The sequence below is a fragment of the Penicillium citrinum genome, assembly GCF_028827155.1.
Source record: "Penicillium citrinum strain IBT 23319 chromosome Unknown utg000003l:1.0-4596430.0:1.0-4598250.0, whole genome shotgun sequence".
Lineage (NCBI taxonomy): Eukaryota > Fungi > Ascomycota > Eurotiomycetes > Eurotiales > Aspergillaceae > Penicillium > Penicillium citrinum.
Genome location: NW_026622688.1, coordinates 4,333,702 through 4,355,332, shown reverse-complemented (window position 1 = coordinate 4,355,332; position 21,631 = coordinate 4,333,702). Strand labels below are relative to the sequence as shown.

General features: G+C 48.2%; 10 protein-coding genes across 10 annotated transcripts; 7 read left to right on the top strand and 3 right to left on the bottom strand.

Annotated features, from left to right (window-relative positions):
- Window positions 1–684: 684 nt before the first annotated feature.
- On the bottom strand, window positions 685–1,703 carry N7469_004865 (NAD-dependent epimerase/dehydratase; the record flags this gene model as incomplete). Its single annotated transcript, XM_056643785.1, has 2 exons — window positions 685–1,241; window positions 1,292–1,703. 2 exons carry the CDS (start codon window positions 1,701–1,703, stop codon window positions 685–687), a joined length of 969 nt encoding a protein of 322 aa, XP_056503197.1.
- Window positions 1,704–3,005: 1,302 nt separating this feature from the next.
- Window positions 3,006–3,248, top strand: N7469_004864 (uncharacterized protein; the record flags this gene model as incomplete). The annotated part of the gene is made up of 1 exon (XM_056643784.1): window positions 3,006–3,248. One exon carries the CDS (start codon window positions 3,006–3,008, stop codon window positions 3,246–3,248), a length of 243 nt encoding a protein of 80 aa, XP_056503196.1.
- A 1,345-nt stretch (window positions 3,249–4,593) lies between these two features.
- N7469_004863 (uncharacterized protein) lies at window positions 4,594–5,916 on the top strand (the record flags this gene model as incomplete). Its single annotated transcript, XM_056643783.1, has 2 exons — window positions 4,594–4,684; window positions 4,904–5,916. 2 exons carry the CDS (start codon window positions 4,594–4,596, stop codon window positions 5,914–5,916), a joined length of 1,104 nt encoding a protein of 367 aa, XP_056503195.1.
- A 535-nt stretch (window positions 5,917–6,451) lies between these two features.
- N7469_004862 (uncharacterized protein) lies at window positions 6,452–7,076 on the top strand (the record flags this gene model as incomplete). Its single annotated transcript, XM_056643782.1, has 2 exons — window positions 6,452–6,674; window positions 6,967–7,076. The coding sequence occupies 2 exons, from the start codon at window positions 6,452–6,454 to the stop codon at window positions 7,074–7,076; spliced, it is 333 nt and encodes a 110-aa protein (XP_056503194.1).
- Window positions 7,077–7,289: 213 nt separating this feature from the next.
- Window positions 7,290–8,564, top strand: N7469_004861 (uncharacterized protein; the record flags this gene model as incomplete). Its single annotated transcript, XM_056643781.1, has 5 exons — window positions 7,290–7,413; window positions 7,513–7,522; window positions 7,597–7,752; window positions 7,819–8,092; window positions 8,145–8,564. The coding sequence occupies 5 exons, from the start codon at window positions 7,290–7,292 to the stop codon at window positions 8,562–8,564; spliced, it is 984 nt and encodes a 327-aa protein (XP_056503193.1).
- Window positions 8,565–9,151: 587 nt separating this feature from the next.
- N7469_004860 (mannosyltransferase complex subunit MNN9) lies at window positions 9,152–10,355 on the top strand (the record flags this gene model as incomplete). The annotated part of the gene is made up of 2 exons (XM_056643780.1): window positions 9,152–10,270; window positions 10,335–10,355. The coding sequence occupies 2 exons, from the start codon at window positions 9,152–9,154 to the stop codon at window positions 10,353–10,355; spliced, it is 1,140 nt and encodes a 379-aa protein (XP_056503192.1).
- Window positions 10,356–10,764: 409 nt separating this feature from the next.
- On the bottom strand, window positions 10,765–12,230 carry N7469_004859 (Zn(2+) transporter YKE4; the record flags this gene model as incomplete). Its single annotated transcript, XM_056643779.1, has 4 exons — window positions 10,765–10,780; window positions 10,837–11,776; window positions 11,851–12,001; window positions 12,096–12,230. 4 exons carry the CDS (start codon window positions 12,228–12,230, stop codon window positions 10,765–10,767), a joined length of 1,242 nt encoding a protein of 413 aa, XP_056503191.1.
- A 793-nt stretch (window positions 12,231–13,023) lies between these two features.
- N7469_004858 (nucleolar protein 16) lies at window positions 13,024–13,812 on the top strand (the record flags this gene model as incomplete). The annotated part of the gene is made up of 2 exons (XM_056643778.1): window positions 13,024–13,151; window positions 13,233–13,812. The coding sequence occupies 2 exons, from the start codon at window positions 13,024–13,026 to the stop codon at window positions 13,810–13,812; spliced, it is 708 nt and encodes a 235-aa protein (XP_056503190.1).
- Window positions 13,813–14,046: 234 nt separating this feature from the next.
- On the bottom strand, window positions 14,047–15,753 carry N7469_004857 (PEX28-32 family peroxisomal membrane protein; the record flags this gene model as incomplete). The annotated part of the gene is made up of 3 exons (XM_056643777.1): window positions 14,047–15,334; window positions 15,401–15,538; window positions 15,593–15,753. The coding sequence occupies 3 exons, from the start codon at window positions 15,751–15,753 to the stop codon at window positions 14,047–14,049; spliced, it is 1,587 nt and encodes a 528-aa protein (XP_056503189.1).
- An 880-nt stretch (window positions 15,754–16,633) lies between these two features.
- N7469_004856 (putative protein kinase) lies at window positions 16,634–21,133 on the top strand (the record flags this gene model as incomplete). The annotated part of the gene is made up of 3 exons (XM_056643776.1): window positions 16,634–16,748; window positions 16,813–17,005; window positions 17,137–21,133. The coding sequence occupies 3 exons, from the start codon at window positions 16,634–16,636 to the stop codon at window positions 21,131–21,133; spliced, it is 4,305 nt and encodes a 1,434-aa protein (XP_056503188.1).
- Between the last annotated feature and the right edge of the window lie 498 nt (window positions 21,134–21,631).

The window sequence follows — 21,631 nt, the reverse complement described above, 5'->3', positions numbered from 1 at the left end:
GTAGACAGCGAAAGTAAGATTACTAGTATAACCAGGCCTGACAAATCGATCTCACGCCATGGTTGTTTTGTTTTTGTTTTTTTCCTTAATAAAGAACTGTTTATGCTTTCCCATCTTACTATCATGACTTGTGGCGATAATATTGCCTGCTCATAACGCCAAGCTTAAAGTAGCACCCCGAACTGCCCAAAATTATGTTTGGACATCCGTCTGGCCTCGATGAATTGAACACATTCTCTGCATTCATCTCATTTCGAAGGTAGTTGGGTACCGTTGCTTCGATTCTCGGGGCTAATCATGGATTACACGCCCAGCAGAAGCTCCAATCATTATGAAATGAGTGCTAGTCTGGCCGAGCGGAATGGGTACAGAAAGTATAGGAAATTTTTGACAAGGTTTCGAAGTAAGCACAGGGCATCATTTTCGAAAGTAGTATAGACTACATCTACACAATTGGAGTGTACGGCCAGCTAACCGAATTAACTCCCATGAGGCTGTAACTAATTTCTGTCCCTACACTATGTACCGTTAATTCGCAAATTACAACGACTTCTTTCTTAAAAATTGTGTGATTTCTCTTGCAAGTAAATTATCGGGATTTGCTAAATACAATTAGGTTTGATGGCGTGTCCACGGAAGCTAAACATTTCGCCCGATGGTGGAGAGCCATTAACGAATGCATACCTACAGTCGCAGCTTCAATTGCTGATCCACCACGTCTTGAACCTGCTGCTCCATTCCTTTGAAATGGATACCCAAATCTGACATTGCCCTTGTTGTATCCACGGTGTAAGTAACCCTATCATCTGCCGCGTCCAATTTGATGGGCAGAGATGGATACTGCGACTGGACAAAGGCTTTCACCTCACTCCATGATCGTCTCGGCGAGGCAAGTAAGTAAGATTGGAGACCGCGGATATTGCCATCAAGAGCTTTGATATGCGCTGAAGCCACATCTTCGACATGCACACCCAGGTATTGTCCAGCCGATGGCTTCTCCGAAAACAAAGATTGGAAAAGGAGTCCGTTTGTGCCACCGAGTTGGTCTGCGGTTTCTTGGACGAGACTATGTCCGTACACAAAAACAGGGTGCAAAGTCACGATATCAAAGGAAGGCTTTTTCTCGGTGTAGAAATCTAACGTTGCCTTATGAGCAGCAAGCTTGCTGGCATGGTACTGAGACATTGGGTCAAGTGTGCGAACCTGGCCAGGGTCCATGGTAAAATCGATATCATTGTTTTCTATTTTGAGATTAACATAGAGTCTTTTCTTTATGAAATTGGGACCTTACCTGTGATTACAGTGCCATCTCCGATCGGCTTCAGGGGAACCAGAGACAGAACAGAGCCAGTGATGACGACTTTCCGAATGCTGGGAATTTTGACTGCTGATTCTAGGACTGAGACTGTTCCATGTATAGCCGGAGTAAGCAGATCTGATGTCCCCGCACTTGGTATCGGGGAAGCCAGGTGGATGACATAGTCTATCCCCTGCAGAGCATTTGTAAATGCACCGGCAACCGTGATATCAGGTACAATAGCAAAGTCAAGTTGACTGGCATATTGGGAGAAAATTGTGCGGAGCTTGGTAGCTTGTTCTTCACGACGAATAACGAGACGAGTATTATAGCCAGCTTTCAAGGCAGATAATGTGACTTGAGAGCCGATGAAGCCGGTAGCTCCGGTTATCAAAGTAGTGGGCATTTTGTAGTAATGTATTATGTAGACAGCACGAAAAAAGATACTGAAAAAAGGGTAATAGTTGGCATCGAACACTTTATATAATTATATACTGCACAGCGGAGTCGATTATTCAACTCATGTATGACTACATGATTATAAGTTAGTCTGTCGGTCTCTACGTTTTTTTGTGATGATAAATCATGAAATCGAGTAAATGTGGATTGTACTAAAGACAGAACACGAACCGGCACTGGCAAAAAATCGGTTATCCACTGTAGAGCCCAATGCTTTCTCGAAATTCCTAGCACGTCATCTACATAAGATTCTGTTGAATCAACATCACCGACTGTTCTAGTACCATTAAAAATGCCCATCATCACCTGAAGCGACCAAGTAGAATATAATTCGGTACCTACCAAGGTAGTCCATTTATGCGCCACGCTGACATATCCAAAAAAATTTCACTCGGGACAGTTCTCATTTCGCAGTCATCATCGATTTCAAAGAAAGTTACAGCCTTTGACGCGAAGTCTTGATCTGAAGGGTCTCTTTGTGGCCTTTACCCAGAGGATTCATCTCGGATGAAGAGCGCCACAATATGGTACATCCTTATACCTCCATCTGGGCACTGGCAGTTCTTCACGGACTAGCATAGGGTACGCGCAGTTATACATCTGTTTGCACCAAGCTGAAGAGCTTGAGACAGGACTGCCGATCATTCAAAGCAACTAGCACTGGCATGTATCTAAGTAGATGACATCTTCAGTATCTACCAGCAAGTGTCTCACCTTACCCCCGGGCATCCTATAAATCACGCACGCTCAGTCCACTGGTATCATGAATCACATTAAATCACCTTCACTCATCCCAAAGCGAATGGAATGTGGATATATCCACCTTGGAATGCCACATGGGCAAGATTGGTCACTGTATACAGTCAAGAGGGCTCGGCTCTGCCCGCCTCTCATCAGCTTCTAATCCTTGCTTCGCATATCCGAATTCTTGGATTACAAAGTACAGCACTAATGTACTGTAAAGTAGTAGATGATTTTCCTCAGCTGCGCGCTAAACGCTACGCTATTCTACTCGGGGAAAGGTTGCGGAGAGTTCGTGGGAAGCGAATGTCTCATGGGATCGCCGATAGGCACATTGCTCAGCATGGTAGGCTCTCCTTCTAACCGTTCCTTGTTTTGGTCTCTTCTTTTGTGAGGGCTGTCTGACTTGCATTAGGGCTGGAGGTCATGCAGGGGTATCATCGGAAAGGCTACACCGATCTAACATCCGGCCATCCTGAGGCAGTTAGTATCTATCTGCACTGTCGACATGCATAATCTTCTACTGCCACTCTCCAAACTGATGGTGTCCTCCTATTCAACAAACGACTCAGATAGGGCAGATTACATTCGTTCTATTGGAAAGTTGAACTCTGATTTGACTCAGTCCCCACCATCAAGCACCGGCGGTAGCAGTCTTCAGCCAAATTTTCGCCGATCGCGACTAAGTGCTGCGCGTCCCCGACACGTCTGGCCGACTGGATACCAGATCGATCCGGTCTTGCAGGCTTGAAGTTAGATGTGAAGAAAGTCTGCTTGCATCCGTCCTGCGCACTGAGCATCTCCTGACTCATAGTTATTCTTCATTTGTATATGAGAGAGTGGTGGGGTAGTAAACAGAGCCACGATCAAGGCGCGTCACCCATCACCTAGCCGAGACATCTACACTCAGGGTAGAAATAGAAAAGAGAAAAATGGAAGAAAAGGTGACATGCGTCATGGATCGTAGCCAGTTAGATTGCGCGGTTCCCTCAGTCCTGGCGAGGTGATAGGTGTCGGCTGATCAGAGAGATCGAAGGTGAGGATGGATAGTGGTTGGCTGGATACAACATCCCACCGTGATCGAGGCCCTTGTATGGAGCATTGACCAAGACTAGCTTGGCCCCGAACGGTTGTTGGCGTAGTCGTTAGTGCCCGTCATGTCAGCCACAAAATTCGCGGACGCATGCGAATCACTTTGCGGGATGACCGGGATGGTCACCTTTCACGCATGACCCCGGACGATCAACCGCGCCCTGGTGCTTGGATCGTCACCCACCTTTACTCAGTTCGGGTCCGCCACTACGACTGGATCGGGACGGTGCATGATCCGAATTGTGAAAGTAATGGAGAAATATCACTTAAGTGTGTGTTGCTGTGCCCTGAATTTTCAGATGAAGATAACCTAGGTCATTCGGGTGTCCCGCGTGGAGGAGAATGGTGTGTACCTGGGTGTAAAGGAGGGGTGGGTTTCACCGGTGCCTGGTGGAAGAGAAGGAGTGATAAAAAAAAGTCATTTATATATAGAGAGGGGGGGACTTTCCCCCTTCTCCTCACTCGAGTTCTTCCTTTTCGGATGGAAAGGAAAGAAGAAATTTTTTTGCTCTGATAACCACGACATACATACATTATCCTCCGCGACCAGACAACGATTCCGCACTTGTCGCGTCGGCCCGTCCACTAGCGAGGTCCCCCCCAAATTGCGACTGGTTCTCCACAGTTAGAAAACCCGGGTGTTATGGTCTAGAACAGAATTCACGGAAATACGGGAATCACGGAAACCAAGAGAGTCTCAGGATTCAGCTGAATGCCGCCAACCGAGCAAAGCCGGGAGGGAGGAATGAGACAGGAATCAATGTTAGTTGAATATCTCAATTGAATTGAGCGTGAGTGGAAGTGTGTGTGTATTGCATGTGTGAATATGAGAGTGTACAATTATGTGAGGGAGTGAGTGGGAGGAAGTTGAAGATGAAAGTGGAGCCATGACGCCATGCGCGGGAAAGTAGGAAAGAGGAAGGCACGCACACACACACATTCACTACGTATACAAAGTGGGAATTTTGTATAAAAGGAAGGCACGACTAACAAAAGTGCCGCAGATGCGGAAACAACTGAAATCCGCCAGTCCTTCTTTCCCGTCTTCTTCGTCATCCTCCGATTTTTATCCTTCGTCCCTCACTTCACACGACAGTAAGTATATTCCCCCCCATTGTGTACATAGTATAGTTGCTAGTTACTAGTTTACTGGTCACTAGTTACCATTATACTAGTGACTGATTTACTAGTAGTGACTATACTACAGTACTGTACAAATGTACATAGTACAAACAAATTTCACACATTCCTTCTCCACTCCGACACGTGTGACATTCCCCTTGTTCATTCCATATCTGATCGCCTGCATCTTAGGCCTCTCCTCTGTCTCCCCTCTTTCGCTGCCATATCGTCCGCGCGATCATTTAGAGAGTTTATTTCTTAAACACGGATACCCCACTCCTGTTTCGCTTTCGTCCCTGCGAGATTTAACGGCTACCTCCTCTGCTTATAATCCGCCTTCCCCCTCTCCTTCCCCTTCACCGAGGCCTCATCATACCCGCTTGCGCCCTCGTCGTCGGTCTTGCCATCGTCCACGCTACTCCGCCCGACGATCAGGCTCCGATCCCCCAATAGACGCCTTTGATTCTCTTTCTCTTTCGTCTTCTACTCGTCCTATTCCAATCCCTACTCGTCGTGGTTCAATCTACGAGGACGATCTCCCGGTCACCCCGCTTACCGGCCGTTTTGACAAGGACTCCTACTTTGAAGACTGGGAGCGTGCCTCAATATCGGCAAAGTCCAGGCACTTCTCCCCTCCTCAATCGTCCACCCACCGCCCGCGGGGTTATTCAAGAATGCGTTCAGACCACTCGCCCTTTATCTCTCCAGTTGGATCCCCCGTCATGTCTCCACGACGCCCCAGCTCCCCACAACCTTCTCGCTCCCATCCTCAAAATTCCGCAAAATCTATGCCAGGGTTTCATCTCGGCAATCTACCTCGTTTCCACCCTGCAGTCTATCAGTCCAGTTCATCAGGTCACAATGGCACCGGTCAACCCCCATCCCCGCGGCAATCAAGACACCAACCCAACTACCGCCCATCATCTAGTTCTCGCGATATGAAATGGCAATATCGGGACCTCTTGGAAGCATCTCATGAGAGTCCAGAGGCTCCCCGTCTAGACCCTCTTCGCAGCCCGGGGCCTGTCACACCTTTGGCTCTTGAAGCCAATGACTATCTGGCAGCCGGCTCCTCCACAGTGGACCACCGTGTTCCCCGTGAGAGTGGGAAACAGCAGTCCGGTCCCTCTCCTGATCTGATCGACAAGCTCATAGCTCGCGAGAATGAAAAGGCTCGTAAGAGGAAAGCAGCTTTTAGTCGGTGATTGATTGTCTGGGACATTTTCCTGATTAGCCAATTTGTTGCAGCTACTGCTACTGCATCAAATATTGGTCTTGAATTTATTCATCATGTCTTCTCTTCCTTTTCCCTTTTTTCTCTTCCATTTGTGTCCTTTTCTTGTGGATCAGAATTCTCCCCTCCATTCAGTTTGCATTTGCCGGGGTTAAAACAGAGACCAAATTGGCATTGGTTTGCATGAGTCTTCGTTGGCATGGCTGAACAGTCCACTTCCCTATATGCCCCAGATTTGATGTTCGTTCCGCTTTATGATTCATGTATCTATAATACCCCAAGTTTTTACTTATCGAACGCATTCGCATTTCAAGACACTGATATTGATCTATTTATATTCCTATCTCATTCAACTGCTATAGAAATAGTGTAGAAAAACACGCATCATACACTCTTGCAAAACCGTGGTTTCATTTCCAAGTTGTCTTGTCATTCACTGAGCGGCTCTTTCATTTAGGCAGTGAATGCCATATTTGGACGCGGCGTATCCCAAACAGGGAAGAACAATGACTCCCTCTTCATTCCTTCCTTTTCATGTTCCTGCTGTTCCTTCCTCTTCTTCTTACTTCCTTTCTTCTTCTCATTCCCCATCCTCTCATCTCTTTTCGTCCTCACCCTCACCTTGTGACGCTTTGGCTATCCACTTCAGCTCGGACGACTCTGCTCATTGCTCGCTGGACCTGCTGGCTCTGCAAACTTCTTCGCAACTCATGCTAACAACTGACAATAGTGACCTCCTTCCTACCCACCCCCTGCCCGTACTGCACTAACCCCGCTCCCCGACACTGCGCCACTAACACATACTTGTAGGCTGTAGGGTAGTCCCTATCACCACAGCACTGACTGCCTTTTCTGCCCGTCCCTTGCTCCAGTGAGTCTACTCCATTCCCTTTTGATTTTGCCAGCAGCGAAAGCGAGCAATGAGCCACGATTTCAATTTCCAGCTTTTGTGAGGACAAACCTTTTTCTATCACCATGCTCTTATTCCACTGGGAATATACTTCATACTTTATACTTTCAGGTACGTGCGCCACCAAGATCGTTTTCGCCTCAGGCATGAAAAGCGGATCCGGAGGTGCACCCTCGCTCCCCGAAGGAATCAACGAGTGCGGGGCGGAGGACTTAATTTGAAGAAGCAGCTCGACCATTCCTCTTCACCTCCTCAATTGCTCCAGATTCCCCAGAGTTCCCGTGCCAGTATCTCCACAGACACACCAGCTTTCTCATCTACCTTTCTGACCGTTTCAATCATCGCCTAATCTGGTCTCTGGCCCGTCGCACGCACTGCACGCTAATACAAACCGAGGCGCCGCTGACGCACCGCTCCGCGGTTCAGATTCAAGAATGTCATCGGCGCAGGCGCCCGTGCAGGCTTCACCTACGTCTGCGCCCGCGCCAAGCGCGGCGAGCAAAAAGGATTACAAGGGATTTGTTGCGGGGGTTTTCTCTGGCATCGCAAAGCTAAGTGGTAAGTCGAAGCTACGCGGAAATTCGTTGTGCCTGTCACAAGCAAATCCTGTTTTGGACCCTCTCATAATTGTCATTGGCTAACATATATGATTGATAGTTGGACATCCGTATGTCATATTCTCGTTCTTCGCGTTTTGAAATATTCTGCCCGAGATCTTCGGTAACTGACGACATTGCCCAGATTTGACACTGTCAAAGTTCGCCTTCAAACTAGCAAGGATGGCCATTTTAAGGGACCCTTGGACTGTACATTACAAACAGTACGGAAGGAAGGCTTGAAGGGACTATACAAAGGTGCGACACCACCGCTGGTCGGTTGGATGGTCATGGACTCAGTGTGAGTATTGCCTATGTTGACAGAACAACAAATTCATCTTGAAGTTTGGACTAATTCTATCAACAGCATGCTTGGATCATTGACACTTTACCGACGATTACTTCTCGAGAACGTATTCTCTAAATCCCACCTCCGTCCTTATCTCCCTTTCTGTCGCAGTCAGCCTGACCTGAAGACTCTTCCATCCTTCGGCCATGGTATTGCGGGTATCCTGGCAGGCACAACAGTCAGCTTCATTGCTGCGCCTGTCGAACATATTAAGGCCCGATTACAAGTTCAATATGCTGCGGACAAGACCAAGCGGATGTACAGCGGGCCTATCGACTGTCTTCGCAAGATTGTATGTGCAAGTGCCATTATCTCCTTGACCACCACCAGCTAACAAGTCGCAGTTGAGTACTCATGGCATTCGCGGTCTTTACCGCGGTCTTTTCGCAACCATTCTCTTCCGCTCCTTCTTTTTCTTTTGGTGGGGCTCATACGACGTTCTCACCCGCTACATGAAACATAACAGCGATATGTCCGCGCCTGTGATCAACTTCTGGGCGGGAGGCATTTCGGCGCAGATCTTCTGGCTCACCTCCTACCCATCCGATGTGGTGAAGCAGCGGCTCATGGTGGATCCACTGGGCGGCAAACTCAATGACGGTCAGAAACAATTTCACAGCTGGAAAGATGCCGCACGAGCTGTCTACCACGAGCGTGGCTGGCGAGGATACTGGCGAGGATTTGTTCCTTGCTTCCTCAGGGCGTTCCCGGCGAACGCGATGGCCTTGGTGGCCTTTGAGGGAGTGATGCGGATGAACTTCTAATAGATACTGTTCCACCTTGGATCAGAAGTGTATTTTAGTGAATAAAAAATGCATAAAATAGACAAAATGGTGCATTAGACCCTCATATGTGACACCCAGATGGAATGTCGATCTTCTGGCCGAATGCGGCCACCGTCGGTCTCCGCTGTTTTAGGTATCCCATTGAACAATCGTATTCTAATCCGAATATTCCCCCGATCCTGTTAATTATTGGACCGCGTGGAGACTCGCGAGGTTGTAGTGGTCCTCCAATTGCTATGGGTGGAGGTTAACAAAGGGTACTTTTTAGTCGAGGGAAGTTGATGTAGTATGGAAACATCCTCTTCCGGTCAACAAGACACTCTCACCTCTTCAATTTCTTCCTTTAATACAATTCAGCGTTCAATCTCCAATCTTCAGTCCAGCTCCATTAGTCAGTCTTATTCAAGATCCTCAAGTCTCTAATCTCACATTTGACAGCCTGGTCTCGACCCTTAATCTGCCTCAGGCATAACTGATCGACGGCAGATTGACATCGCCAAGACTGCAGTGCAATCGAGGACATCAACTCAACTCAACGCAAAGACAGGAGGGAAAAGGGAACGGCCATGGCCGTCGCACGCTCAATGCGACGTACGAGCCCAATCAGCCTTCTTCTGGCTGCGCTACTAGCCTTTGGTTTCATTTGTTTCCTGCTCACCCCTTCATCTCCCTCCTCCGCCTCAGCATCGGCCTCGTCATCGCGTCAACGCCAACAAGATGCCGCCGAACACCCTCTCTCCCCACCCACAAAACCATTCTTGAAATCCCAATCCTATCGCAGTGATGGATACCAAGCTGCACCGCCTGTCGTACACTACAATCTCAACAATCTCACCAGCACAAGCGAATCTCACGCGAACGGCGAACGCATCCTCATCCTCACCCCACTCGCTCGCTTTTACCAAGAATACTGGGATAACCTGGAGAAACTGAGTTACCCACACGAGCTAATCTCACTGGGATTCATCGCACCAAAGACAAAAGCAGGAAATACAGCCATCGCCGCTCTAGAAAAAGCAATCTCAAGAACCCAAAATGGTCCTATCGACAATCGCTTCGCAAGCATCTCCATCCTAAGACAAGACTTCGATCCACCCCTCACAACCCAAGACGAAAAAGTTCGACACAAATTATCTTCTCAAAAAGATCGACGCGAATCAATGAGTCGCGCTAGAAATAGTCTCGTCTTCACGACCCTTGGTCCATCCACCTCTTGGGTACTCTGGTTAGACGCCGATATAGTCGAAACACCAACGACCCTAATCCAAGACCTAACAAGCTACGATCAACCCGTCATCGTACCCAATTGCTTTCAACGATACTATGATAAGAATTCCAGAAAATGGGATATAAGACCCTACGACTTCAACTCCTGGATCGATAGTGAACAAGCTCAAGTCCTAGCTAAGGATATGGGTCCAGATGAGATTTTGTTAGAGGGATATCAGGAATTGCCCACATACCGCACGTTAATGGCTTACCTAGCTGATCTCAAAAATCTCGATCCAAGACGTCTTCTCGAGTTAGATGGTGTCGGTGGTACAGCGCTTATGGTTAAAGCAGATGTTCATCGGGACGGGGCTATGTTCCCTGCTTTTCCATTTTTCCATCTTGTTGAAACGGAAGGATTTGCGAAGATGGCTCGGAGGTTGGGATATGGGGTTTTTGGATTACCTGATTATTTGGTGAGTTGATTAGAACCTGATATTAGCTTCGTTGTTTTTTCTACTTCTTACTAATAATTCTTAGATCTATCATTATAATGAGTGATGGGGTTATTCAATTCGGTATACTCGCGCGCTGAGCGTGTGGGCTTTTTTGAATCGCGAGGAAATGCATTTCAGCAATGTCGGCGTTTTTTTCTTTTTCTTTTTCTTTTTGACTCAGTACTAGCATGCTAGGCTTTATTTCTATATCTTATTTCCTTGACTCTTGGATACCTTAGTCTATGTGAATAAGATTGTTCTCTTTCTTGTTTGTGTTTGTATTAAGATTTGAACTTGGAATTGAGAATGCTTTCTACTTCTCCCACTTGACTCAGTATACGAATAAGATGGTTTCTGCAACTTGGATCTGGACTAACAGATTCTAATTCTATGCACTGGAGAAGGCCGCTCGCACCAACAGTCGGAGTATTCATGGACGATTAGTACTGCCCTGGTGTATGCTCTGGGCAAATTTAATCCCACGAAATTCTATAGTAATCGTTAGTTTCAGTCACCTTTCATAGGAATGTGAATATCAAACTCACGCAAGCATAATTCCCGCGCCCACAGCAACAGCCAGAAACTGGATAATCGTCTTCCGCACCTCCACCGCTTTATCCCTACCAGTCTCCAGCAACTCTGGAATAACAGCAACAGTGCCGACATACAGGAATGTTCCTGCAGTAAATGGAAGAAGCATATCGCCCCAGGAAAGACTAGTTCCCCAGAGACCCGAGACAGCGCTATCTTCAAGAATATCGCCATGTCCACCGAACTCCTGTACAGCAATTCCAATCAATGTACCCAAGAACGCTCCAACGGCCGTAACGAACTGTGCACCCATAGCCTTGCGCTTCGAAAATCCAGACTGTACCAACAAGGCAAAGTCACCGACCTCGTGCGGGATTTCGTGGAAAAACACTGCAACAGTCGTGGTTGCGCCAATAGTAGGCGAGGCATAGAAAGATGAGGAGAGAGCCAAACCGTCGGTGATATTATGCGTGAAATCAGCAATAAGATTGAGATACCCGGCCATCTTGACGCTGGGGTTAATCTCCTTCTCTTTCTCCTCTTCCTTCTCTGAGTGTTGCTGCGACGTGGTTGGTTTGCGCTGCTTCAGCTCACCGGCATTGCTATCCGCGTTAGCAGCACCGGATGCTAATGCCGATACGGTTGACTCGTCTCCATGTAGTACAGCGGTGGAACCATGGGAATGATCGTGACCTTCGCCTCCTGTTGCGATGCGCAGAGCCTTATCCATTGCGACGAAGGTGAAGAAGCCGACCATTATACCGAGACCCAGCAGGAGATTCTTGTTCGGCTCAACCATTACAAAGCTGACGTGGTCCGGGGAATCTTCGCCGAGGAAGATCTCAGGGAGAAGGTGGAAGAGAGTGTCTCCGAGAAGACCTCCCACAGCGAAAGCAACCATAACTGATAGAGAAGAGGGGTCGATATTGGGAGGACATAATGCGAGGAGGAAGTCTAATGAGGGCATGAGAATTGAGTTTGAGATACACTTTTGCCATTTAGCGACGTGTAATATAGGACAAACATACTGGGAGGGCCGGAGATATACAAAGTCGCGAGGAGGGAGTTGACAGCCGGACTAGAAGGGAATAAGACAGCGAAGATTCTCGCGGTCAGACTGGCTGTTTCAGGCGTGGTAGCTCGTTTATGTTCATTGAGAGATTCCACAAGAGGGCAATTCTAATCAATGGCAGTGGCCATAAATATTAGTCTCGCGATAGCAGAAAGCCTATTCGGCGACTAACTCAGTTCAACGTTCAACTCATCGACATACCTGCAATTGTTCTTCGATTTGGCTGACAGACAGCTCTCCCGGACGAACATTGGCAGCAGCCAATGCAGAGAACAAAAAGCATCCAGCAACGAGTGCAAGACCCGTGCGGTGCGAGGGGAAGAAACGCGAAGCCATTGGAGAAGAGGATGTTAGAGAGAAAAACATAACATGCCGCACTGACAGCTTTGAATGACCGGGGGGGCGGGCAGCTTATCGCCGGCTCGAACCACTTTGAGTGGACTATCGGACCCTGCCAAGACTGTCCATTTACTGCCATACTGCAGTAGAAGTACACACTTATCTCAAGCTCTTATACATCTTGGATGTCAGATACATATGTGCAGTCTCAAGCCATTTAGCTCCAAAATGTTTCTGAGAACATACTAAGTAGATTATCAGTGACGCTCGAACGACAAGGTGTAGACGCGGAATCAAGGTGGAGAAGTATCTATACTTATACATCTAGGTAAATGTACAAATTGAAAGGAGTATATGTAGTTTGTTACATATGATTCTATGCTCTGCTCTCCTCCACAATAGACGGTCTATTTTTTAATTCAATCCAACCAAGACCATAGTCCACGGATACTACTTTACACACATAACCCTTTGCTCAATTGCCATGGGTTTTAATACTTCCACCAAACTCGCATTACCCTTTTGAAGGATTAACTTTTTCCTCCAGGTCCTAACCACTCTCACCAATCTCCAACTCTCTTCTAAAAGCTCCGTATTTTGGTATCAAGGACAAAGCTCACCGGAGTAGAGTATGCACTTCTTCGTTACAATACGCGTATTGTAATAATACACGTGTAGCCAAATCTGGTTAGGTCGCCTCACCGCCTAGAAAAAAGTTTCGATAACGATAATTATTTGCCGTGAACTCGACGCAAAACCACAGCACATCAGCAATAACATATCCGTCACAATGGGAAAAATCCTGCAGAAAAAGAAGGCCAGATCCGGCCTGTCCAAGGCCCGGCCAAAGAACAATCTCCGAAAGAGCGGCAATCGCAAAGTCAACATGCTAGGCAACGCCATCATTGCTGAGAACTGGTATGCGCAGTTCTGCTCCAACTCAAACCGCAAAGGAATCTCTGAAAAATTGGAAATGGAATAGAGCTAACTTGATCGCAGGGACAAGAAATTGACCTTGACCCAAAACTACCAGAGACTGGGTCTTATGCACAAGCTTAATGCCCCAACAGGTGGTCGTGAACGAATTCCCGGCAAGACGGATACGAAAGAAACCCCAAACTCGCTACACATCAGCGACAGCGCCAAGAACGTGAAACTCGACGTGATCGAGACGAAGGTCGAGCGGGACCCGGAAACAGGAAAGATTCTGCGCGTCATTCGACCAGAGGATGAGATGGTTGAGGTGGGCGGACGCAAGCACAAGGCTTCTAACCCGCTCAATGATCCTCTGAATGAACTTTCCGATGACGAACATGCTTTTGTCTCTGCTGCGTCTGGAGGCAGTCGCAATGGCTCGGCTATCGTTCAGCAACTCGAGAAGCAGGCTGATATGGAGAATCAGGGTGTTAAGGCTAAGAAGCCGAGACATCAGAGTAAGCGGGAAGAGGAGTGGGTTCTACGTCTTGTTGAGAAGTACGGGGATGATTACGTTGCTATGGCTCGGGACCGCAAGTTGAATCCCATGCAGCAGAGTGTGGGTGATTTGCGGAGACGGGTCAATAAATGCAGAAAGGTATAGGGGAGAGGAAATGAGAGAGAAGGGAAAACCAAAAGGGGGACTTTCTTTTGAGCATTTGGTTCGGGCGATTTGGCGTTTAAAATCATCGTCTATTCTTTTGAAGGTCAACACTTGAACAGTGTATAGTGGTGTACAGTGGTACGAATTGTCAACTTGGTATAATATTCGATATACAATAGGATCTTGGTCTCATGACATTACTATTCATCCACTCTTTAATCATTTGACCAGTAATCATTGACCAAGCGTTGAGTATGTGACTGTTCCTGCTGGTTGATTATTGTTCATACGTTGCACGACTCGTACCCATCGCCTGCGCCGCCATTCACCAACGCCGTACGAAGCAGCAACCGCCTCTTCCCAGTCGCCGGTCGAAATCTTATTTTCAGGACGTAATTTCGAAGTTGTTTCCGTATCCAGATCACCATAGGCCATAGTGGGCATCTCTTTCTCTTCACGTGCTTCTGGTGACTCGGCTGGAAGATCCCAGACCCAACCACCAACTTCGTCAATGATTGCTCTACCTTCTGCGGTCACCCCAGGAACCTCAAATCCAACGCCAGTGATCATTCTTTCGACCACCCACTCACGACAATCAAGATCAAGCTCCCACTTCTTGCTCTTCCACTTCCAACCATTAGGAGGTCGAACGTCATCGAAAAATCGACATCCCCGCGGCCGATCACCCGCAATTCGAGAGGGCGAGAGGGGGTCGTAGGGCTGCGGGCTGAAAAGGAAATTCTCCCAACCTGATTCAGAAGTCCCTGACACACGATGCTGTACCTCGAAGACCTCAACCTCACGTTCCTCCGGGTCAGTGTCGACTGAAATGTCCACCAGTTGCTCGATGGCTGACATGGCAGCAGACGGGGATTGTGGAACTGTAGAATTCATAACATCCTGGCTCTTTTCGCCTTCTGGAAGAGGGAGATCTAGATCATCTAGGCCATTGCCAACATCTTCCATCAACCCTTGACAAAAGAGTCGTACTTTGGGGTTGTTTGCTAAAACCGCTCCATTACCCCCAGCTAACATGACCAGTCTTAGCGGTATCAAATGCGCAGTCATGAACAATGCTGCCGCAGCCACTGTACCGACTAGAAAAACAGTAGATGAAAGCTTCTCATTCGAAAAGTTGGTCAGCGGGGCGAGTACGGAAATAGTTGTGTCATGGACATCCGAGAAATCTGCCATAACATTCTGCAGGTCTCGCATGTTGCGAAAGAAATCTTTGGAGGTCTCTGGGGCAGGTTTGATGGTTTTCGCAGGGGCCAGTGCCGGTCCTTCATAGGAATAATAGGGAGTTGTACTCGAGGTTGAAGTTGAAGGGGGAGGTGGGTGTCGAGTGATGAAGGCCGGGACCATGATGAAGAGTAAAAGTACCACCAGCGGTAATACCAATAGTAAATGCGGATCCAAGCAAACAAACGAGTAAGCAAAGAGGAAGGAGATTGTATGTGTTGGGGTTTTCCAGCTTAACAAACGCTCAACTCGGTTCTGGAATAGAAAGACCACACCAATTCTATTATTTGTCAACGTGAACTTCTTCCTCTGTTCTGCTTGCACAGTGATCCATGACAAGACTTACCGTGCATTAAAACGGCGGAAATTTGTGGACATGGTTGGCAGACTAAAGCCTGGTTTCTTGGGAGAAGTCGCATAAGACTGATTCCCGGAGTTTGATTCATCTTCATCATCGTCTTTTGGAATGACTTGTTGTAGCAATCTACTTCAGTCAGCTATCTTTCCCTTGGTGATATGATAGGTGCAAGGAACTTACTTCGTCAGTAATCTATCTTGAATAGAATTCTTTGACGTCGTTGATGAGGAGCGTGAGTGGGCGCTATCTGGGGATCCTTCACGCTTAAACCTCGGTTTCGAGATGGACAGCAACGGCACCGACTCATCTCGATTTGCAAGAACTTGAGCATCTTCTTCCATGCTGGGGAGCTCAGCAAAAATAGTAGAAGAAAAAGCAAGAAACTCAGCAGAAGGAGAGGCAATAATCAGGGAGTTGCAAACATGAAGAAGTCAACCTCGGACATCCACGAGTTGCGCAGGCACATGCGCCGATCTGCCGCCCAATTCTGGGGTGTCACACAAATACCATGTATTGTACAGTTAAAATGCAGTATTGTGTGTATTTCAGTATGGTATGGTCATCTCCGCCTCGAGTCAGGGGAACGAACTATTAACCATTAACTACTGGAGTTCGTGTAGTACATACACATTGCACGAGTCCACCCTGCTAGTTTGTCAATCAGCTAATGCTAATCTGCTAACTCATTAAACACGTCAGCCTTTTGACTTAATCTCATTTACTTTATACTACATACTACTCTTTCACTTCTTCTTTGTGACTATTCTGCTTTGTTGTGGACCCTTTTCCCATACTCTCAATCCATCAATATTCTCCCTCGACCGCCTTCGACCATCTCTTGCCCTAGCAACCTTCTTCCCCCCCCCAAAGTTGCTAAACTATTTTGCTGCGCCAAAAAAAAAGGAACGAAAAGGAAAAAAAAGATAGAGGACAGCTTTGAACTTTCTTTTACCAATCACACTTACGAATTCATTCTGGCATAATCGTCTGCCATCTTCATTCACCCCCCTTTCGCCCTCCGAAATGGACCGGTAGCTGCTATTCGATCATTCGCGCGATCGTGCTTGGGGGTTGTCCCTATTTTGATCCTCTCTACAAGCAACCCGCTTTTCTCCTGAATGCCACTACACGCGCACTTTTATACTCGTCGGTCTCACCAACCACGTCGGTGGTCAATTTGACCATAGGCTCTAGTCCTGCTATTTCTCGTCACTTGGGACAATGCCGGTCAAATCGTCGTCGTCGTCACAGACATTGGGGAGGGGTCAAGGTCAACCAGGAACTTCCCAATCGCGGACATCCAATCTGTCTAGAAACGACGATTCGGGATCTGGAGGTGAGCAAATAGGATTTATCGGGGAATTTTTCTTGTCTCTTGTATACTAATACATGTATAAAAGCTGAAACTTCTGCCCGCCGACGCCTCCAAAAGGCCGCTTCCACGATAAATATGAATACTTCCAACAACCTCGATTCTCAGTCCGTGCGGACTGGTGCGGGACCTCGCTCAGGGGGCATGGGTCGAAGGAGATTGTCCATTAGAGATCAAATGGCTCCTCAGGGGCCACGGCCACAAGATTCTTCACGTTGGAGGTAAATCTTCTCTTCACTCCCCACTCCACTCTTCCCCCTCCCCCTGTTTTTTTTTCCCTCTCTCTTTGCGGTCCCTCTTGGGGAGACGTCCCGTCTCGGATTTCTCTAACATGGGCCATTATGTGATATAGTAAACCGACCGGGACACATGTACGATCTGATCACTCCTCAATCGACTCAACAAACGATTCGACCAAACCGTATAACCTTAGATCTACCAGTGTGGGGAATCTGGCAAAGGAAGCCAACCAGACCCCTTCGGAGAGCATGGATTTTTTGGCACCTATAAATTTCGACGATTTCCATAACAGCATCATGGCCGAGCCTAGCTTGAATCATTTCCCTATGCCCAGCTCTCGGGCTCCGGGGTCTGAGGACCGCAATTCAAATATGTCCACCAACAGCTCGTGGACAAACAACAGCTATGAGAGCAATCCCTCCGAGCGCACGAGGGGTCCTTCAAGTCGCCGCAAGAGTGAGGTCCCACGATTCAATGGGACTCAAAACACTCCAGTACCACCTACTGGGCTCTCTTCAACAACCACTTCCAACACTCGAGCTCGCCGGCAAAGTCTCGCTCAGCCTAGCGCTGCTACGCGGGGTTCTCGCAAGTCTATTAGCTCAGGTGCCTTTGCTCCGACCAATGCATCTGCCCGACGTGCTAGTTTGAGTGCTCGCAAAGTCAGTACCACCGACGTACCAGGACGGCTTGACTCGAATAATTTTCTGCGGCCACGGATGCCCCCGATGGAGCCAGTCCCCAATGACGCTCCTAAGGTTCCAGCTTCAGTGCGTAACCTCAAAGCAAAGTCTTTCCAGCCTGCTCCTCGGGAGCCAACTCAGGGGACCTATCTGAACGCGGACGACACCTCGGACCACACGCGCTCTTCCTCCACGAATGCTGTTCGCACCCCACAAAGGCAACCATCCGAAGCATCTACGACTCCTTCGTCTTCTTCTAAGCGCGCTTCGATGATGCCTCATGCGACTGGTCTTGGGGCTCGCACCATAAGTCCCACTGATGCCCGAAGAATGAAACGAATGTCAATTGCTCCTCCCATGCCACATACACCTCCCACTCAGACAGAGCCTCTGCCTTACCGACCTGTATCAACAACTCAATCTCCCTCCTTTCTGCCCAGGAAAAGTGTCACCCCTTCTTCCAACCGGACAACCCCGGACCCCAATCGCAAATCCTATAGTTCCGGGCTTTCGGTATCTTCAAACACCAGCTATAATTCCGTCCGAAACTCTAGCAGTTCCCTCCAACCGCGGCATTCTCAAAACTTCTCGTCATCTCGCTTGCCAACCCCGAAACCTCGCACCGAGCAATCATCAAGTAACAACGAGGAGGAAGTTCCACCGGTACCCGCCATTCCCAAAGCCTTTGAATCGCCGAAGGGTGAGTTGGATGCACCTGTATTTCCAGCTCCGCGTAAATCCAGTTTACCATCAGACATCGGTCTTATTCATGCTGCGCGACACTCGGATTCTGAAGCAGCCAGTATGCAGAATGCCACCGGTAATGAGAATGTCGATCATTCTGCTGTACGGACCGCGAAGACCCCAGAGTCGCGAACACGGACCTCTACGGTGCTTGGTCGTAAAGGTCTACAGCCATTGAAACTGCCTCCTTTGAACCTCTTGCCGCTAGGTACCCCAATGACAACAAAGATAGAGGCGCTGAAGGATCGTGAGGCTGAAGAACGCAAAGCCCACACTCCATCTGCCCAGATCACTTCAAAGACTCCAAGCACCCCAATGACGGCATCAAAGGCAAATTTCTGGTATCGCGATGAGGAAGACAAGGGACCTTCTACCCAAATACGAAGCAGCACGTCGCATTTTGCTTTGAGTTCTACGACAGCTGCTTTGCGGACATCCAGTAGCACCAGCGCATTCGGGCCCCTTGACACACCAAATGGGAACCGAAACATATCTCCCTATGCATCTTATACGCTGCCAAAGAGTGGCCCTGATTATAAGGCCCTTCGTCACCAGGCGAGTGGCGATTATACCAGCCAAGGATCTCAATCGTATAAATTGACAGGTCCCCGACCTCAAACACAGAGCGCCATCTTCACTCCAGCTCCCGAAAGACTAAGTCAGGTCTCGACCCCATCGGAGCCCGAAAACATCACTTCAGCCGTCCCTAATCCTTCCCTTCGGGATCGACTGAACGTTGCTCGGGTGCGCAGCAGCTCCAGAACAAAGCAGACCGAGTCTGATACCAACTCTTCCAAATATGATAACATGCCACCACCAAAACTTCCAGCATCCGCAACATGGAACAATCTCTCGTCTGTGTCATCCACCAGCCCCAACCTGAAAACATCCTATTTGAAGCCCCGTCGACAATCCTCGGTATCAAGTATTACGAAGCAGGCAGGGAACCGCAAACCCAGCGTTAGCAGTGACCGCAGTCTGACTTTAGAACCGAGTCGTTCGAACGAGTCACATGCAAGCGATCAATCCCACCGTACTCAAAACAACTTTGTGTCGCCAGTCCACAAGATGATTAGCTCCGCTCGATCCAGTGCCGCAGCATCTGCGTCGACAGCCGATTCGAACGGTGATGCCGATGTTTTGATCGCAGATGAGGAAATGCGCAGGCTTGGATCTAAGCGTAAAGACTTCGAGAGGGCAGCCAGAGAATTGGACGATTTGCGTCGAAAGGCTGGACCTAAGGATCGTGTTAGTCCTGCCCAAGCTCTTAAGATGGCCAGTTTGAATATCTTCGAGAGGGGCGAGATAATTGATTATCGAGACGTCTACTTCTGTGGTACCCAGAACGCGAAGAAGCATATTGGAGATCTGCACTCGGGCGCGGCGAACTTTGGATACGATGATGACCGTGGTGATTATAATATTGTGATTGGTGATCATCTCGCATACCGTTACGAAGTTGTGGATGTACTTGGCAAAGGAAGTTTTGGACAAGTCGTGCGATGTGTTGACCACAAGACCGGTGCTTTGGTTGCCATCAAGATCATCCGCAACAAGAAACGTTTCCATCAGCAAGCCTTGATTGAAGTTAATCTTTTGACGAAGCTCAAGGAATGGGATCCCAATCGCCAGCACAGCGTAGTCAACTTTACCCAAAGTTTCTACTTTCGTGGTCACCTTTGTATTTCTACCGAACTTTTGGGCATGAACTTATATGAGTTCATCAAGGCACATGACTTCCGCGGCTTCAACTTGAAGCTAATTCGACGATTCACGAAGCAAATGCTTAGCAGTCTGGTGCTGTTGCATGCAAAGAAGGTCATTCATTGTGATTTGAAGCCAGAAAATATTCTTCTTGTTCACCCTTTGAATTCTGAGATTCGAGTTATCGACTTTGGTTCGAGCTGTTTCGAGAATGAGAAGGTATATACATATATTCAGAGTCGATTCTATCGATCTCCAGAAGTGATTCTTGGAATGTCCTATGGTATGCCTATTGATATGTGGAGTGTTGGCTGTATCCTAGCCGAATTGTTCACTGGCTATCCCATCTTCCCTGGCGAGAATGAGCAGGAGCAATTGGCGTGTATCATGGAGGTGTTTGGCCCTCCCGAGAAACACTTGATTGAAAAGAGTACGCGAAAGAAACTATTCTTTGATTCCCTTGGCAAGCCTCGCCTTACTGTTTCGTCCAAAGGTCGTCGTCGCCGACCAAGCTCTAAAGACTTGCGACAAGCCATCAAATGCGATGATGATGCCTTCCTCGACTTCCTCTCCCGCTGTCTTCGTTGGGATCCGGCTCGCCGCCTCACCCCTCACGATGCATTGAAGCATGAATTCATCACTGGGATCAAGTCGCAAGCCCGACCTCGGATGTATGCTGCCACCAACTCTCCCTCCAAGCGTGGCACTCCTTCCAGTGGTCGGCCGCTACCAGAACCTCCAAGTCTTAAGACAGGTCCATTTTCTCGCACACGAGAACCATCCGGCACTTCCCCAGTGAAGGGCAGCAGTGGGAAGCGCCATTCCACCGTGAGTGGGATAACCCCGTCCAGCCCTGCCAAGCGAGGATCCAATACTTCCACAATCTCCGGTACTGCTTTGCCTCGGGCATCGGCACGCAGTATCAGTGGGAAACCTGACCTTGCCACGGCAGCGGCTGCGACCAGTCTTGTGAGTTAAGACGCCATAACCAGCAAAGCAAAAGGGACCAAGCTGACATGGGACAGAGGAAATGACCTCATAAACTTCCCCCTTATACATTCTTGCATCTCCCCAATCCTATTCTTATTCCCATTTGCTTTTTGTTCCTCACCTTTTCTTGATCAGATTTATGTGCTGCCTGTCTGTAATCATAATTGCTCTGTTTATTCTTATATTTCCTTGTTATGCATCAGATGGGTGTCATGTCGGCATGTGTTGCGTTACGGTTGAATCTCACTTGCACCCACAGAGATGAAAGAAGGGCGGCATCATTCTATACCCGTTATGTTCGTGGATAGCATTTGCATCAGGTCCTTTGTGATATGAATTCGTGACGGGGGTACATGTCTTTCGTTTGTCTTTCGTTTCTATACTCATGACTCCACTGGCCTAGCCAGTCTGTACATTTTTTTTTATTCTTGCATCTCCCTATGAGCGCATTACATTACGATAGCGCTCCTGTGAGCCCCTTTGCTG